Here is an 18,779-nt window from a genome sequence, read left to right as displayed (position 1 = left end):
CAAACCGCAGATCACTGAAGTATCATGAAACCAAAGCAGTGTGCCTACAGAGTGCAAGCATGCACATCTGGGGCTCTGTGCTGTGAAAGCCTGAGAATTTGGGAAACTGGGTCAGGACGTAGTATGTGTTTACAACAGAAAGCGAGGGGTAAAGATTAAGCATTTCTGGACAGAGTTAAGGCCCTGGTGGATGGAGCCTCTCCTTGACGGATAGTTCAGTAAGGGCCACAAAGGAGACTAGAATGTCACTGGCAAAGACAGTCCTTCTTGGCCCTGAGAGCTGCTTTTGAGTCCACCATCCTTAGACTGGGATACTGTGGTCTACACACAAGGCTTGGGCTTTGGGTGTGAAGTGTTGGAGAAGACAAGAAGGAGTGAGGAGTCTGGACTAGTGACTGGAAGAGTTAAAGCTGAAAATGGACTCCATGTGTACCCAAGTGTTTATTGAAATCTTCTTTTTAGGAGGAACATTAAATTATATATTTACCTAGACACAAAACAATTAGATCAGTCACTATTTTGTTTATTTTAAAAATGCTATTTTTTGAAGAAAAGGCAATATTGAAAGGAATGTCTGCTAAGTAGGAATTAGTTGGGTTCTTTTGGAGGAGATGGTTGAGAGGGGAGGGGGCTCAGGGAGACACATTCCAGGCAGCAGAAGGATATGCAGAGCCTTGCATGTGTGCAGGGTACCAGGGACCCTGCTTGACTAGCTCAAAAGCAATGGGGTGGGTCTGGAGGGAGGGGGCCTGGCCAATGAATGGGTTGTGCCTAGAGAAGGAACTGCTAAGGTGGTGGTAAGCTCTTACAAGTGTGGATTTATCAGCAGGTGACTGGATAGACGTTCTGGAAATCAGGAGAGAGCCTGGCTTGGACGCCATCAGTTTGCCCATGACTGCAGCTACAGAAGGGGAGATGGCCTTGTGCGGAGGGAGAAGGGAAGAGCCTTGAGAAACATACCAAGATGAGAAGGAAGAGCCAGAAAAGGGGCCAAGGGACCGCCAGAGGCAGGAGATCCAGCAGCTGGAGAGGGATGAAACCAGCCCTGGGGGGGGGGTCTCCCAGGCTCAGGTGGAGGCCCCCAGCTGTCCAGTGATGACTCCAGGGAGGAGAGTGGTGGGTTGGGGACATAGAGCGCTCCTCTTTGGCTACAGGGTGTTTAGGATCCAGGTTTCTCAAATGATAACCATTCTTTGACCGTGTGAGCCTAGATGGTACGGTAGGAGATTTGAGGATAATGGGGTGGGGGTTGAAACAGTATGGCTGTAGAAGGGAAGTGGCTGATGTGAAGACAGAGACTGAGTATGTGGACTAAACAAACAGCAGCAAAGGGGTCAGAGAGCTGGGGGGTCTCTGAAAGAAGGCGAAGGCCAGAAACTCCGTCAACAAGCAGGGCCTGTGGAGTTTCATGCACCTAGGTGGGAGCAGACCTCAGTGAACAGTTGGCACACAGGTGGGTGCAGAGACCTCAGTCACTGGACAGGTGCTGGATATCTGCTACAAGCTGGACTCTGTTCCAGGCACTGGTTTGCTGCAAAGGCAGGCACGGAGTGAGACTGAAGGAGAGCCCACAGGAAACTGCAGAGCACAGCTCAGTGGTAGGGGTCCACAGATCTGTGGAGGCTCAATGAACAGCGAGTGGTGTTTTCCAGCAACACAGAGCAGGGCTAGATGGACCTTAAGCTGGAGCTTTACAGAAAGGGATGATGGAGAGGGAATGGGCGAGAGAGGTTCTGGGCGATCAGAAAGAAAGCACTTTGGCCAGTTACATCACAGCGGGTCTGGCAAATCACACGTGTAAGCTAATCAGAGCGACTGGCCAGCAGCCACCACAGAGGGCTGAACTGACATCTGCAATGCATGGTCCCCACATTTTAAACAGGTCTTCTCAAACTTCAATATATACATGTTAAAATTCGGATGCTGGGCTAGAGGTAGAGCTTAGTGGTTGAGAGCTTGCTCAGCAAGTGTGAGGCTCTGGGTTCAATCCCCAGCCCTGGTAGAAGAACAAGTGCAGAAGCTGATTGGCCAGGGCTGGACTCTGCATTTCTCTTTGTTTCTCCCGCTCTGAGGATCAGACCCAGGGACTTACACATGCTACCTCCTCAACCAGCTCTGCACTGCTCGTCAGCTCCTGGGCAAGAGCAGTGCTGCTGGGCAGCAAAGCACTCTTCAAAATTATTTTTCTGTCTGGGCAGTGGTGGTGCACCCCTTTAATCCCAGCACTCGGGAGGCAGAGGCAGGTGGATCTCTGAGTACGAGGCCAGCCTGGGCTACAGAACAAGTTCCAGGACAGCCAGGGCTACACAGAGAAATCCTGTCTCAAAAAAAACAATTTTTTTTCTTTTTAATTAAAAAATGTATATCCCCATTATGTATAAGCAGGATGTTTTGAAACACATATACATTGAAGAATGGCTAAACAGAGCTAAGGAACACACATTACCTCACATACTTACCTTGTTTTTTTGGTGGTGACACCATTTACTATCTATCTGCCTAGCTGTTTTCAAGGACATGGTACATTCTTACTTACTAGGGCCAATGCATGGTGTGACAGAGCTAACTTCTCACCCCATCCTACAGCTCCCCGCCTCCCTGCTTTGGACAGGAGGCTTTTCCTCTACTTGTGTGACAGACAGCTCATTTGTCCTATGGTCCTGTGCCTTTTTGTGAGGCACTGGAGCTAGCCCACTGTTGTGCTTTTAGGCACCCAGTGACCTGTCTCTGGGGGCTGATAGTTTGTAGTAAACAATGATAAGGCAGGTTTTCACACCACTGATAGCCACTAGTCAGGGAACCGGTGTGGCGGAGGGTTGTTTTTGGCTTCCCTCGGAGAGCTAGTTGTTAAAGAATTTATATACCCAGCGCTAGCCAACCCACCATGAACAGTGTTAACACTGTTACAAGGGCCTCTGTGTCAGGGGTCTGGGATGGCCTCAGCTGCAAGCTGATAAGGAGACATCAACATGAAGGTGCCCTAAGGTCCTGACTTATCTAGTCCACCAGAGCACCCTACAGAGGCAAACACTCAGTACTACCCTATCTGTGTGTCCCTGAGTCACCAAGAGAAGGAGAGCTGGAAAGACAAGAGAGAGGTGTTACAGGCAGAGTGACCTGCTGGAAATTCTCGTCTATGGGCACTGTCCTTTCCAGGTCATCCCTGGCCAGGCCTGTCTTTGCTGTACTAGCCAGTGGATATATTGCTAGAAAAAAAAATGGATAGTGCATCTCAGCCACAGAGAAGGAAACTGGCTAATTTTTATTTCATTTGCTTACTGACCTAAAAAAAATGGAGGCAAATTAAACCAAACCAAACCAAACAACCATTCACCTAATATGGCCAATGAAAACCAATGGGATCCCTTTTGGTGACCATTTGAGGAAGAAAATAGAATCCCACTGCTGGAGAAAAAAAAAGGGGGGGTGTCTCTGTTTTTGACCTGTGGGGTATGCCCTTTTCATTTCCTCTTTTTCTTTGAATTCTATTTAATTTCACAAGCCTGCTTATTAAGACCAAACTTTCCCGAGCCCCTCAGCTGTCTGGCAGATAAATCACTGCCAGCTTTGCTCAGGTTACTCCCCATGAGGCTGATGTTCCAGTGACTAAATATCCCTGCCAAACTGCCCACCAGATGATGCTGAGGTGTCCTCGAGGCTTTGAAGAAGGTGGTGGCAGATGAAGCCATTTCAGGGGCTCCCAGCCCTCGGAAGAGGGAGACACCTGGGGATGAGTTCAGGGACAGAGGCTCTGGTTCATAGGAACCATGGCTGGCCAGGGGTCCTGACATACAGAGCAAGGGCACGGTTCAGAAAGCATCTGTCATTTGGGTTAGCTCCCAGGGAGTTCACACTGGCACCTGGGAAGGGGAAGAGCTGCTATCTCTGGATGTAGAAGGAGAGCAGAGGCCTTGGGATGGATTCGCTGTGCATTTGGGAGGTGAGGGTGCAGAAGGTGTATGCATGTGTGTGCCTGGTGGAGGGGTACAGTCTGCTGCAGCTTTGGAGGTTCACATCTCCTTTCCTTCCAGGGGTGATAGGGTGAGAGTAGACCAGGCTTCTGAGACAGTTGTCATCTAGGGCCTGATAGGTACTCCCTATCCCTAGCCTAACTCCTCCTACCCATCCACTGTACTCTGCAGGTGCCAATGACTGTCTAGGCAGGACCCACTAAGCTGTAGAGGTGCCACACCTCCTCCCTTTTAGTAAAGGAGCAGAAGAACTACCCCAGAGATGCAGGGATGGGCACCCTCACTGCTGAACCTAATACCCAAAGGCCCCAGAACCCACAGAACAGCCAGGTGGATTGCCAATGTCAGCCACACCCCGCCACCCCAGGGATTCTAAGCTTCTCCTTACTGGGTCCCTCTTCTACAGGAGAGTGGAGCAGGGATGGGACAGATCACATCGGAGATGATGTTCTTAGTGGACTCAGAAGAGAAAGAGAAGGCAGGCCTGAAATCAGGGAATCAGGATCTGTTTAACTCACTGACCTTGGCAAACTAGGACAGGGTCTGTTGGGTGGGTGAAAATGCAGGGCTGGAGCATCGGTAACGTCAGAGGGACAGGAAGAGAGAGAGAGAGAGAGAGAGAGAGAGAGAGAGAGAGAGATAGAAAGAAAGAAAAGGAGAAAGAAGTGTTTCAGAAATAAGAGAGGCAGACGCCTGTATTATAGCAGATTGGAGATGGGATGACTCTGTGCATGTGTGTGTGTGTGTGTGTGTGTGTGTGTGTGTGTGTGTGTGTGTGTGTGTGTGTACACACATACATGCACTTATATGGGGGTAGGGTTCACCTCTAGCCAAAGGATGTCTTAAGATTACCATGTGGATGCTGGAAGCCACTTTGGATTTACTGGACTCTCAAAGGTATTGGTCTGGAGTGAAAGGCCTGTGTGTGTGTGTGTGTGTAGGGGGGGGGGTTCTAGCTCTGCCTGCTTGCTGGCAGGTCCCAGTCCCCAGAGACTGGAGCATGAAGGTGAAGATATGCTACTACCCTGAGGTGTTTTTTGGGAACGACTAACAAGTCTATCTGTCTATCTATCTGTCTGTCTGTGTTCCTCCCTCCCCCAGTAGAGTTAGTGATCATGCAGGCTAAGCAAGGACTCTGATGTTGAGCTACAGCCCCAGGCCTACAATTGTATTTTTGAATGTTGCTCCAGGGGGAGAGGCGGTTCTGCTGGGAACCCTCCTTACTACAGAATTTTCCAGTGCCAGAGGCTTCTGTGATGAGTAGTACCCCACAGTGGTAAACCACAGGAACAAATGGTTAACAACATGCCCTCTCCCATCCAGCTCAACCCCACAGTCACCAGTCACAACCAATGTTAGAAGTCTGCTGACACCTTTACCTGTTCCAGATCCTACGACATCTCGGCTTGGTGACTCGGCCATGGCATCTGCGAGCCGTTCCCGGAGGCCTTCCTCTGTGTGCTCCACGGACGACATGTGCCGCAGCCCGAAGCCCTCAGGCCAGCTCCCACACACTTCCAGCAGGGTCACGCTCCGGTCAAAGGTACCTGTGACACAGATGGGGCATAAGAAGTGGAGTCCATGCCTTCAGAGGGCAGGCTGTTCTCTGTCTACCCGTCACCCATAGCCTGTCATGCCCAGAGCCACATTGGTCTTTCAACCAGAAGAATGAAGGGTGGGTCATCTAGGAATAGGAATGTGTGAGGCTGAGGACCGTAGCTCATGCCACTGGGCCAGAGAGTACACCTCCATGAATGATGGTTACAATCGCTGAAGCACCTGGAGTTAAGATGGTCTCTGAGAGGTGATGGGGTTCCTGTGGTCTTCAGAGTCTTTTGAGAGCTAGGGCAGAGGGAAGGAATCCCTTCCCAGGTTCACCTCAAACAACTCTGCCACTCTCTGACACAATCACTCTCCATCTACAACTTCAGGAGTGGCTACAGGTGACGGATGTCGCTCATTTGATGGAATGCTTTCATGGTACACAAGACTGGGCACAATACCCAGCACCAAATTAATGCCTGTGATCCCACCACTTGGGAGGTAGAGGCAGGAGGATCAGAAGTCCAAGGTCATCTTCAGCTACAGAGTGAGTCTGAGGCCAGCCTGGACTACATGAGACACTGTCTAAATTAAAAGGCAGCCTGGGGAGATGGCTCTGTGACCAAAGTCCTTGAACACATGCATGATGACCCAAGTTTGGGTCTCCAGAACCCAAGGAAAGCTGGGTGCGAGACAGAGACAGGAGAATCCCTAGAAACTGGGGGGTGGGCTAGCCTGGCACACACAGCGGTGAACAACAAAGAGACCCAAGCAAGGTGGAAGGCGAATACTGACATGCGAGATTCTCCTCGGACCCCCATATTGGCATACATGTAAGTGCACGCACACACCACCACCACAAAGATTAACGGGGGAGGGGTACGTAGTCTAAACTTAAAAATAAAACGCATCCTAAGTCACTGTATTCTATAACCTATACCCAGTCTCATTTACAGTTACGGCTTAGCGAGGTCAAGGGCTCAGAATGAACAGCGGGCCGTGACAGCCTTGGTGCCAGGACTCAGATGTGCTGATGCCTCGGTCTGGAACTGGTTCTCTACCTCACTGCAGATCGGCTCCCAGCCGCCAGGGATGTGGGCATGTGCGGGGTGCCGTTTCAGGGATGTGAGCAACACAGCTGGGTGATAACATCTTCAGCTAGGATCCTTCCTTAATCCAAACCTGCTCTCGAGTTCCAGAAAGTACACTGCGTTCTGCTGAATGCCAGGATTAGATGTTACATGCAAGATCACTTCAAAGTCTGAATTCAAGAGAGTCGACTTTATTCTACGTCAAGTTCACTGAGAAAGCTTATTTCATCTGGTCTCTCTTGGAAAGAGATTATGGTCATGGTCTGTTGCTTTAAGCACATACCATTTCCCCCTCGATTAGGTAACTGAATCCACTACATTTATTGGGCTTGGTTCCTGCCAGCTCCAGGAGGACCAGGAAAAAATGCAAATGCCCATGTTTCCCCGAAGTTAAAAGTACATGAAACGCACACTCTTTATCAGGTCTTGTTTCTCCTCTTTGATCAGCCGTCAGGAACTATCTTTCCTCGGTGGGCAGGACTGGGTAGTGTCAGTGCACACTCGCGGCCACTGACAGGTGGTAATAGAGAGGGTGCGAGCCCCGGCCCCGGCGGGCGGCCCAGCCTGTGATAAGGGCCCCAGCATGGAGGTGATAACCGTTAGTAAACACTCCGACAGCCGGTGCCTCCATACATCAGCAAAGTGGACCCGATAATCCTGAACTCTCTGACCAGACAAAGGCCCCCGGCTGGCCGGCTGGGATTTATATGTGTGGCAAGGGTCACTGCCGGCTCCTGAATTTCATCAGGCAACTTTGGCTTTGATTTATTTCTCACCTAATTGTGAATAGATTCCTGGCACAAGGAGAGTGGACAGCATCCACAGAGGCACCTCCCCAGGAAGGAGTCTGCCTTGAGATTGTGGTCCTTTCCATCAGTTTATCAGGTGGAACCTCAGCACAGGGAGCTGCCCTCCATTGGACAAGATTAGGATGGGGGTCTGAAGAGCTAGGCAATGGAACTCGGGGCTGGGGAAAATGAACAAGAGGGCTGAGGCCAAGTCAGGGAGAAAGAAAACACATCCGAAAAAGGCTGTAGCAAGAGGGAGGGCTTTGGGGAAGAAATGGAACAAAGAACAAGAAGGTCTGGAAGGGAAACACCAGAGGGAGATGCACTTCTTCAGTCTTGGTTTTGAGATAGGCTCTTACTATGTGACCCAGGCTGGTCTTGCATTGGCAACCTTCCTGCCTCTGCCTTGAGAGTCTAGATATATGTATGTCAGCATGCCAGCTAGTACACACCACATGAAGGGACCAAGTGACAGGAGAAAAAGAATCATGAGTGTGTTGAGTGGAAACTGGAGACCTCGGCCGACACACACACTCTGACCTGAGTAGCTGCCTGACTCAAGGCAGGAGCCTCAGACTCCTCACCCACCAGAACTCATGTAACCTCAGCCGCTGTGGGGTCTGAGTGAGAGAAGAGAAAGCACCTGACACGTGAGTGCTCTGCACATGAACAGGAGTGTTTGTGCACATGTTAATACCGGGGGGGGGGGGGGGTAGCTCAGTGGTAGAGTCTTTGCACAGGATGCAGGAGGCCCTGGGCATGAGCCCCAGCACTGCAAGGAAGGATGACGGCAATAACTGTCTTGATGAGGGCAGTAATGCCAAGTAAGCACACCCTTTTGCCACTGCAGGCGGCACCATGCATTTCGGCCATCACAATGCTCCTGAACGGTACTTAGTACAGGTATGGCCTTTTGTCCAGGGGAGGTGAAGCATGGAGAGCTTAAGTGACATATCTGGAGCCTGTAAATGACACATCTGGAACGTGTCTCTTAATTATTAGTGTGGAGCTCGCCCTGTTAGCTCCCATGGTGCTTCCTTTAGTGGCACCTGATGTGGAGAACAGGAGTATGTAAAAAATCACCTCTATCTTCCCTAATGTGTTTGGAGAATGCCTGTCACCTTCATCCAATGCCTTTCAAAAGCCTGCCCACCCTGAAACCAGCCCACATTCCTTGTAGTATGGTAGTCATGATGATGACTCACCCTGTCTACCTGATGGGACTCAGGAGAACACAACCCAATAGCTCTAGTCTCTGAGCATGGGTGCAGGTAAGATGCCGTGGGCAGGCCATGGGAGAACCCAAGAGTGATTAGCAAAGGAGCCCTTGCTCCTTTCCTCTCTGATGCAGAGAGGTAACCACCTTCCTCACACTGCTAAGCAGAGGCCCCGAGGAGGTGCTGATTCCCTTTCCTGGGCAGCAGGAATGCAGGGGTCAGTAGGGGTCAGCAGGTGCTGGGTGAAGAAGCTAAGCCCTGGGAGGGTGAGGTCACTTCTGGCCACCTAGGGAACTGCCGATCTTGTCAGTGTGATGGCACAGCTATCCTTCATTTGACCGGCCCAGAAGCAATCCCTTGGACAGGGGATGTTTGTGTCCCATTATGGAGACAGGACTGTTTCAGGGGGCCAGAAAATGCTCACTTAGAGCAGGCTATTTGCAGAGCTCAGGGGTACACGTGCTTAGCGACCAGGGCCTGCTGCTGAAGATGTTTACAAGGCCCTCTCACGCCAGCTGTTCTGCCTGACTCACATATTCATCAAATATTGATCAGTGTCCACTATGACATGAGTCAAGCCTTCTTCTGAAGAATGAGGAAAGGTGCCGAGTTCACAAAACTCTGGGAAGCAGAAGCTACCATCATCTCCTGAGCTAGAGAGGCAAAAGGTGACTGGTGTTAACTGGTCTTCTTTTGGGAACTCTTCCCTCTAGAACTGTCTCCTACCTTATTAATTCTCTAAATCTCATTCTCTAAGGTTGAGTTCAAGTCTGATCTGCTCAAGGAAACTACCTTAGGGGCAATAAACTGACTTCCAGACTCTGACAGTGTAGATGGTGACTTTATCTTTCTCAGCGGAGTGGGTGAAAGTATGAGTTTTTCAATTAAAATGTGTGACTGGGTCTGAGGGTGCAGCTTGGCAGCAAGATGTCTTCCCAGTTTGCTTGAAGCTTTTCATTCAATTACATACACAGAGAGAGAGAGAGAGAGAGAGAGAGAGAGAGAGAGAGGAGGGAGGGAGGGAGGGAGGGAGGGAGGGAGGGGGGAGGGGGGAGGGAGGGAGGGAGAGAGAGAGTGAGTTTGAAAGATATGTACCTGTAAGGCTGGGCGTGGCTCAGTAGTAAAAGGCCTGTCTCACAAATATGAACTATATAAGGCCCTACATAAGGGTTTAGTCTCCAGCACAAAAGGGAAAAACAGTATGTTTACAAACAGAAAATTGTACAGGTAATTTTAGAGTGTTTAGGGATGGACTGAAGCACAGACTCAGGTGAATATGGAGACCCTACAGATATCATCCCCATCCCCATGCTGTTCACATGCTCGGCCCTTCCAGGTAGTTTGAAGTTCCTGAGGCCTTGGGTTCCTCTAGAGTTAAAGGAGTCCAGAAATCCGTTGGCCATGCTCATTCCAACAGACTTGTGAACTGACTGACTGGTCATGGTCACCTGACAAAGGTGACAGCAACTTCAGTCAACAGCGTCTGGACTGAGTGCCATGGCCTGAATATCTAGGAGAGGCAGAAAATAGAAGTAAGATTAAAAAGGACGGTAGGTAAGTGAGCAGAAAGGGAGAGCATCTCACTCTGCGGCTTTGGGTGCACTTAGAGCTGAAGATTCTGGGATTGGACGCAAGCCCATGGGGCCTGGGGTGGCCCAGGGAGCGTCTTCAGGTGGGCTTCTCAAATCCTGATTCCTAGCTTGGCATCCTGTGCAAGTCACTCCTCCCGGGTTTTTAGGTTATGCTGTGGCATCGGGAAGGCTTGGGGAATGGTGCTCGGGTTCTGCTTGTGTACTATCCTCAAAGGGGCCAGGAGGCCCTGGGTAGAAGTGAGTGGGGCAGTTGAGATGCTCCTTTCTGCCAATTGTAACTAACCACACTCTTGTTATTTGTGTCAAATTAGATTCATCCAGGGTAGAAGTTTGTTGAAAACCTCCTATGGTAAGGTTCTAGCCACCAGAGGGAAAAGCCACACACCAAACGCAGAATCTGGAATAAACAGCGCTCCTCAGGACACAAGCCCTTCCAGGTGAGTTCACTGTAATAAAGATGCCATGATAACTAAGGCCTAGCCAGGTGGCCATGGGCACCTCCTTTCCCACTCTCCGGACTTCACCGAATTGAGCTGAAGCCCTGTGCTGTGGGCAGCACCCCTTTCCCCACTCTGCAGGCTGGCCATCGTGAGCACAGCTGAGGACGTTAGCATCCTTGGGCACACTGGTCAGTTTGACATGTTAACCTGACTAGGCTAAAGGATGCCCAGGACCTGTGAAGCATTTCTCATTGTTTCTACGAGATGAGACGCTGTTCCTCCCTCACCAATGTGTGTGGGTACTGTCCCACCAAGGACCTGACTCTAACACAAAGTGGAAGATGAGGACATCTGCTCTCTCTGAGCTGGGATAGTGTCTTCTCTTGCCCTTAGAACCTGGTGTTCCTGGTCCTCAGGCCTCTGGACTTGCAGACTTCCTCAGGTAACAATGGGACTCCTCAGGTTCCATAATTATAAATTAATCCCCATAATAAGTCTCTGTCTGCCTGCCTGCCTGCCTACATAAACTCCCACTGGCTCTATTTCTCCAGAGAACCTTGATTACTAGCTGAGTTGTGTCCCCAAGCATGTGTGTGTGTGTGTGTGTGTGTGTGTGTGTATCTATATCTATATATAATTTTTTTTTTCTGAGACAGGGTTTCTCTATGTAGTTTTGGTGCCTGTCCTGGATCTTGCTCTGTAGACCAGGCATGAGCCACCACCACCTGGCTATCCCAAGCATATTTTTAACATGTCAGTAGTATGCTATACTGTGGAACAATCTTTGTACACTATAAATATGTATTATTCTCATTGGTTAATAAAAGAGCTGGCTTGCCAATAGCTGGACAGGCAGAGGTTAGGTGGGACTTGCAGACAAAAACAAAGCACAGGGTAGAAGGTGGAGTCACCAGGAGATGTGGAAAGAAGTAAGATGAACATGCCATGATGAAAAAAGATACCTCTACATGGTAAAGTATAGATAAGAAATATGGGTTAATTCAAATTGTAGGAGCTAGTTAGTAACAAGCCTAAGCTATCGGCCAAGCATTTATAATATTAAATCCCTGTGTGGTTATTTGGGAGCAGCTGGCAGGACAGACCTAACCAGTGGTCCTGATGAAAAACTCTGCCTACAATGTTATTCATAATAGATTGGTTCATGTTAGAAGGATAAGTAGGGTGAAACGATATGATGATTTCATCTTTTCCTTTTGATCCTTTAGGTTGGTTCCCAAAAGAACTCTATTCAAATGCTGCACAACAATGTTTTGGTCTACATAGAAGATTGTGGTCCACCAGGCCGTGGTGGTGCATGCCTTTAATTCCAACACTTGGGAGGCAGAGCCAGGTGGATCTCTGTGAGTTCAAGGCCAGCCTGGTCTACAGAGCGAGATCTAGAACACACACCAAAACAACACAGAGAAACCCTGTCTTGGAAAAAAACAAAAAACAAAAAACAACAACAACAACAAAAAAAACCCAAAAAAGTTATGAGTTAATGGAACTACACAGTTCATCACCAAGTGATATCACAACCATCCTCACAGTGCAATGCATCATGTACAGGTCTGTTTGGATGTCAGTAAAAACACATCCATTATGCTTTCAGTTACACACAAATACGGTGCAAGCAGGGCATGGAAGCTCATGTCTGTAGTACCAGCACTCAGGAGGCTGAAGCAGGAGGATTGCTATGACTTCTTGACCAATCAAGATTATAGAATAGACCCTGTCTCAAAAGAGTAAAAAGGGGGCTGGGTGGGACATGCTCAAAGTATATTATCTACATGTATAAAAATGTCCTTATGTAACCCAGTACCATGTACAATAAAGATACAGCAAGGGGGGTAAATTGTTAAAAACAGTACTCACAATTATGTGCAGTATAATACTTGGTAGTGATAATGAACAGCTGTTACTACTTTATGTATCATTGCTACTTTAGAGAGCATATTCCTTGTACTTATTTAAAAAATTGACTGTAAAACCATGCGGGGTTCTGCATGCAGCTGACTCCATAGCTTGTGGTTACTGTATCTCTTAATTCCAAGAGACATCAGAGCTGCATGCCCGTAATCCCTGTATTTGAAAGGTTGAAACCGGAGGATCACTGTGAGTTCCAGGCCTGTCTGGACTACATAGCAAAATCCTGCTGGACAAAAACAAAAAAAACAAACAAAAAAACTAAATTAAAAAAAGTGTGTAAGTGTGTGTAAGATAACATCAAATGAGTGACTTGTATGTGCTATTTTGATTTGTACAAGTAGGCTTAGGGTGGTCCTACAACAAATCACCAGATGACAGACACATTTTTCAGAACTTACCCGTTCATTACATGACAGATGACTATGCAATCCACACCCACAGACAGATGTGCTACATAGCAAAGGGGCCCCGACTCCAGATATCTGCTATGATGATGCGTATGCATGTATGTATAACATATATCTATTTTCACTCAGATTATTTAATGATTTATGACAATCAGTAAACCATGTTAGTTCCATATGCAGACACTTGGCTGTGGGGCTTGGGCTATGGCAATTAGGTTATTCTGAAAAGATCGGCTCTTCCAGCTTTGGAAGTGAACTAAGAAAAGGGATGGCAAACACACAAAACACCAGCATGGTAAAGAGACACCCGAGCTAACACTGACTGCCAGGAGACACTGACTGCCAGGTGTGATGGTGACATTTCCTGTTTTCCAAAGGCCCTTAGAACCACTATGAGAGAGGACAAGTTGCTGGTCAGAGACTCATGGACCAGCCTGCCATGTATGGTCAATATATGGGGTGGGGCTGAGGCTGAATTAAACAATGGGACATGAACAGGGGTTGTTGGACAGTGATGGCGGTACTAAGCCTTTCACGGTGATTTAATACCAAGTGGTCACTAGGACACTGAGGCTACTTTTATAATGTGCCACACTGATGACAATGCACATGTTAAAAGTTAGAATAGAGATTATGAATCCAGAGGTTATATGCAGAACTCTCCCCACCACTTTCCTTGTTACTCTAGGCAAGGCCATCTGTCCCTGTGGGTGTCACCATATCAAGTATAATGGAGTGACTCCCACCTAAGGGATTCCCATCGGCACTAATGGTGTCAATGTCATTGTCAATAATATGTCAACAGAGCATCGGCGAGATGATGTCTGAGCTAACTTAGGGTAATAGCTACCAAATCTTATTTCCTACAAACAGATAACACAACCAAGCAGGAGCAGCATAGCAGTCTTGTTTTTTAACAAATTAAAGGCACACGATAAGCAGAAGACCCAGGTTCAAGTGACAATTCTTGTTACTTTCTCACTCTGTGACCTGAGGGAACTCATTTCCCCAGTGGTGGGTGGTTTGGTAACCTCCAGTGTCTCACATTCACCTTCCCAAACACACTTCCAGTTGTAGACTTCCAATGTGACCTTATTTAGAAACAGTCTTTGTGCTGGGGAGAGGGCTCAGTGGGCAAAACGCTTGCCACACAAACGTAAGGATCTGAGCTTGGTTTGGGTTCCCAGAACCCACATATAAAGCTGCATGCCTTTGTAATCCCAGTACTCTAGAGCAAGAAAAAAGAGCTGGAGGTAGGAAAATGCTGGAAAGCTCATGGCCAGGTAGTCTGGCATATCCAGCAGCAAACTACGAAAAGCCCAGTCTCAAACACAACAGCATGTGAGGGCTGATATCTGAGGTTGTCCTCTGACAAGTGTGTTGTAGCTTGTAACTGCTTACACTTACACACACACACACACACACATACACACACACACACACACACACACACACACACGAACCCTGACACCCAGACAGACAGACCCTCTGACACACAGAAATTAACAAGTAGGTATAACTAAGGGTTTCAAGATCACACTGGATTTAGGGCTGTTGTCACCATAAGAGAAAGAGGGAGGTCACAGATACAGAGGGACCTTAGAGAGACAGAGACAGAAGGACATCAGCAGCCACCAGAAGCTAGAAGAAGCAAGGGAGAGTTCTCCTCTGGGATTTGGGAAAGAACATGGCCCTGCAGATACATTGATTTTAAACTTCTGGCTTCCAGACACGGAAGAGGATGCATTTCTCTTGTGGTTTTGTTTTGTTTTGTTTTGTTCTGTTCTGTTCTTGAGACAGGGTTTCACTATGCAGCCCTGCTTGGTTTGGAACTCACTATGTAAACCAGGCTGGTCTTGAACTCAGACACATACCTGCTTCTGGAACTAAAGAGCTGTTGTGAATGACACATCAGCTAGCATAAGAATGAAGAAAGCTGGGCGGTGGTGGCACACACTTTTAGTCCCAGCACTCGGGAGGCAGAGGCAGGCAGATCTCTGTGAGTTCGAGGCCAGCCTGGGCTACAGAGTGAGGTCCAGGAAAGGTGCAAAGCTACACAGAGAGAGGGGGGAAAAAAAGAAAGAAGAAAGCAAAACTGTTGGGAGCCATTATTTTGGACTGAGATCTTGTACTCGGCCCTCAAGAGAGCAGAACAAATCAAATGGAGTCACTTGTGAGAACGGCACTGATTAAACTGTAAGGAAGTGGTGGACAGGTCTCAAGACAGACAAGTTTTTCCTGAAAACAGGACATTCCAGTCTACTTGAGTCAGTACAATAATTCATGTCCTTGAAAACACAATCTTTTAATCCTTAGAAGAAAATAAAGGAACCTTTAGTACCCTGATGGTCACCAAGCGGCTTCTCCACTGTTCTGTTTCCTTGCCCCACCTAACAAAAGCCTCTGTTGTGACACCTCCTCCAGGGGGAGGGGGCTCTTGTTCCCATCTGTAAAAAGGAGATGCCTCCATTCATAAATTGCAAGCAAAAATGAATTAAACTTGGTTTTGTTGGTTTTTTTGAGACAGGATTTCTTTGCCTAGCCCTGGCTGTCCTGGAACATCAATTAAACTTGTAACTAAACTTGTTATGATACTGTGTTTAGACAAGTACCTTGTAAAATGGGTACAGGGCCCACATAGACAACGGTATCATGGCTCTGTGAGCAGCTGTGTTGGGGGAGTACTCTGTGGAAAGCCTAGGAGGTGAAGGGAGTATGGGGGACTCTCAGGTGAGAACAGTTCCAGGAACAGTATCAAGGTAGGCAGTGGCCACATCAGCCTCTGGCCTGGGAATGATTTGCTGAGGATGTGTGAGGTGCACAGCAAAAGCCTTGGATGGAGAATTGGAGCAGAAGGGTGGACATGTGTACCCTACTTCACCTGGGGGTGGGGGTAGGAATTTCCGCTCACTAACTTTTTTATTTTGGGATGGGTCTCACTCTGCAGTCCTCGATGGCCAGAACTCACTGAGCTAGGATTAAGTCTGCACCACCGCACCCACAGCTCCCTACATTTTAAAACAATAAACTGGTAAATAGGATCAGAGCACAGCAAGGATGGAATGAGGCCGACCACAGCTGACAAGGCTATCTTGGGGAATAGTTCCTAAGGGGAATTTGATGATGTGTATTAAGACTAAAGCTATGTCCAAACTCGGAGCTGAGACGGCCCCTTCTGGGAATGTACTCAAGGAACTGATCAGGAAGCCAAAACCCTTCACAAATAAAGATTCTCACTGTCATTCTAACACAGCCTTTCAAGAAGGTGTGTGGGAAGGATACGATAAGTTATCACTCTGCGGTGGGTTATCAGACCGTCATGAAGAAATGATCTTAAAAGGGAAGATTTTTGTGGTGCTGGGGATTTGAACATAGGGCTTTGTCTGTGCACCCTACCACTGAGCTATGTACACCCTGTGCCCTGGGAATCCTTTATACTATGTTAATTAATACTCAAGACAAAAGTACATAGTTGTGGAAAAACATTCCAAAGAACTTGGGACCAGGGTTGGAGAGATGGCTCAGGTGTTATGAGCACTGGCTGCTCTTCTAGAGGACATAGGTTCAATTCCTAGCACCTACATGGTGGTTCATAACTGTCTGTAACTCCAGTTTCAGGGTGTCCAACCCCTCTTCTGCCTTCTGAGAGCACCTTTAAGCACTAATGTGTCGTGCACGACACACACACACACACACACACACACACACACACACACACACACACACACACACACGATTAGAGAGAAATCAAATTAACAAATAATAAAAACTTTGGGTAAAATGTTAAACAGCCTCTGGGTAAGCTGGGTTATAGGAGACACGTCTGCTATTTATTTTCTGCCATTTTACATGTGTTTCCTGTAGGTTTTGTAACCAGGGAGAAAATGGTTGAAGAGACAAATGGCTTGAAAACAGCATACAGGCTGGGGCAGCAGGCTGCTGAAGCGTGTGTGGGAGGGCCTGGACCTGCTAAGCTGCCTCCCTGGCAGTCCTGCACAGGGCTTGACTCAGGGGGAGGCAGGTGAGCTCCGAGCTCCGAGGCTGACTCTTCTCCCAGTGGCCACGGCCGGCTGCACGCAATGTTGACTCACCCCTGTGTACACACACTATTTCTCTTAAAGTGTGTCAGGAATGTGAACCAACTTGCATTGAAAAATGGCAGAAACTGTTCTATCTCTGCACAGATTCATATGCCAGTCAGAAAGGGCCAGAAGAACAAGTCTGGAAGGGATCTACTTGAGAAGCCCTTTACTTGTGTTTCTCTGGCCCAATCCTCTGGATAAACAGGGCACAGCTACCAAGGAAACATTCTTCGATGACTGGCCAGGAATGTCTGAGCCCTTTACACATGGCTAGGTCACCAGGCGGTGGGTCTGCCTATGGGTCTGAGACCAGTCATCACTATAGCCCCAATAGAGACAGCTCCCACTGGCTCTACGCTCAGACAGTCCTGGGCTGCAGCGAACAGGAGAGCTCTCCAAACCAGGCAATTGCTGGCTTTTTCCCAAGTTGGAAGCAACGGCCACTGTAGCTAGATCGCACAGGCACTGATTCCGTGGGTATGCTCTGGTCTGCTGCTGAGATGGAGGGCCAGTATCCACCAGGTACTGTGGCACAGGTTCCTACATCAAGGCTTGGAGTGCTCTGCTACACAGACTCAGGAATCTAGCAACTCCGTGGAGGGGAAAACTTCACAGAACTGTATTCTCGGATAGATAGCAAGCGCCCAAGCTGGCTTTTCTAGGACAGTCCGTATTGCAAAGAGTGAGGTCTGGGATCAGAGGGATATCAAGAAAGGAAAAGAATGAACATTTGCGGAGCTTGTGTGGGACAGACATAGGTAGACCTATCTCATTCAAAGGACCCCTACAATTCAGGTTGATGTTATAACTTCTAATTTATAGACCAAAGAACAGAGGCAGAGAGAGGTAGAGGATAATGTGAGGGTATGGTCAGGATTCTTTGACTCTGTACTTTCTCCAATAAGATTTGTGATTGGATTCAGTTTGGGTAACACTGGAGCATTCCCACTAAAAACACAAAATCTGTTTTTGACACACAGCCGTAGTGCCCGAGAGGGGGTTATTTCCTCTTTTGCAGCAAGCGTCTCTGGCTGAACCAAACCTCTAGCCCTCTATTCCTGAGTTCGAAGGTGGCTCTCTCAGTTGGGCAGTGGGGTGTGATTTCTGTCCTCCACAGCAAGGCCAATTTGAAGTGCTCAGCTGAGAACTCCAAGGTCAAACTTGGGGCCAAGAAGCCTTGTTTCCATTACTCAACAAAGAGGTTTCAAAAACCATCAGGACTGAACCAGCAAGATGGCTCAGCAGGTTAAGGAGCTTGCTGCTAAGCCTGATAACCTGAGTTTAATGCCTGGGGCCCATATGGTACCACAGTTGACCTCTGACTTCTACATAAGCATACAGTGGTATCCACCCCCCCCCCCACCACAAATCAAATGTAAAGGAAAAAAAAAATCAGTGTTTATGATTTCTTCAGGTATGAAAACAACATCCACAGACACAAGTGGATGTTGTCTTTAGGAGCATACTGGATGCTTGGCCCTCTTCTCCGAGAACCCAATTCCTCAGCTGAGGCGTCGATGTTTCCTCAGCGGCTGAGGCTGTCTGCAGGGCTGGCTTTGCAAGGGTGCAGCCTGAGCTGAATGGGTCTCAAAGGCCCGGGAGGGACAGGGGCAAAGTGGCGCTCACAACAGAGGGAAGGAAGGCTGTCTGCTCCTGTGAGCTCAGGCAACGGTTGCTAAGGAAGAAAGGAAGCTGCCCTGTAAGGAGGGGAAGCTATGGG

At 48.3% G+C, this 18,779-nt stretch overlaps 1 protein-coding gene and 1 long non-coding RNA gene across 9 annotated transcripts in view; one reads left to right on the top strand and one right to left on the bottom strand.

Annotated features, from left to right (window-relative positions):
• Positions 1-18,779, bottom strand: part of Bcas3 (BCAS3 microtubule associated cell migration factor) — a 502,893-nt gene that overhangs the window by 18,977 nt on the left and 465,137 nt on the right. For all 8 annotated transcript variants that reach the window (XM_036195473.1, XM_036195472.1, XM_036195479.1 and 5 more), the window contains one exon: positions 5,351-5,518. In XM_036195473.1, coding sequence (XP_036051366.1) covers positions 5,351-5,518 — 168 coding nt within the window. The remainder of the gene's footprint in view (positions 1-5,350; positions 5,519-18,779) is intronic.
• Positions 10,509-11,967, top strand: LOC118588865. Its single transcript, XR_004945621.1, has 3 exons — positions 10,509-10,638; positions 10,857-11,083; positions 11,868-11,967. It is a non-coding gene; the product is annotated as an uncharacterized LOC118588865 (long non-coding RNA).

This window comes from Onychomys torridus, chromosome 8 (genome assembly GCF_903995425.1).
Source record: "Onychomys torridus chromosome 8, mOncTor1.1, whole genome shotgun sequence".
Classification (NCBI taxonomy): domain Eukaryota; kingdom Metazoa; phylum Chordata; class Mammalia; order Rodentia; family Cricetidae; genus Onychomys; species Onychomys torridus.
The sequence above is the reverse complement of the archived record's forward strand: the minus strand, read 5'-3'. Positions and strand labels throughout refer to the sequence as shown.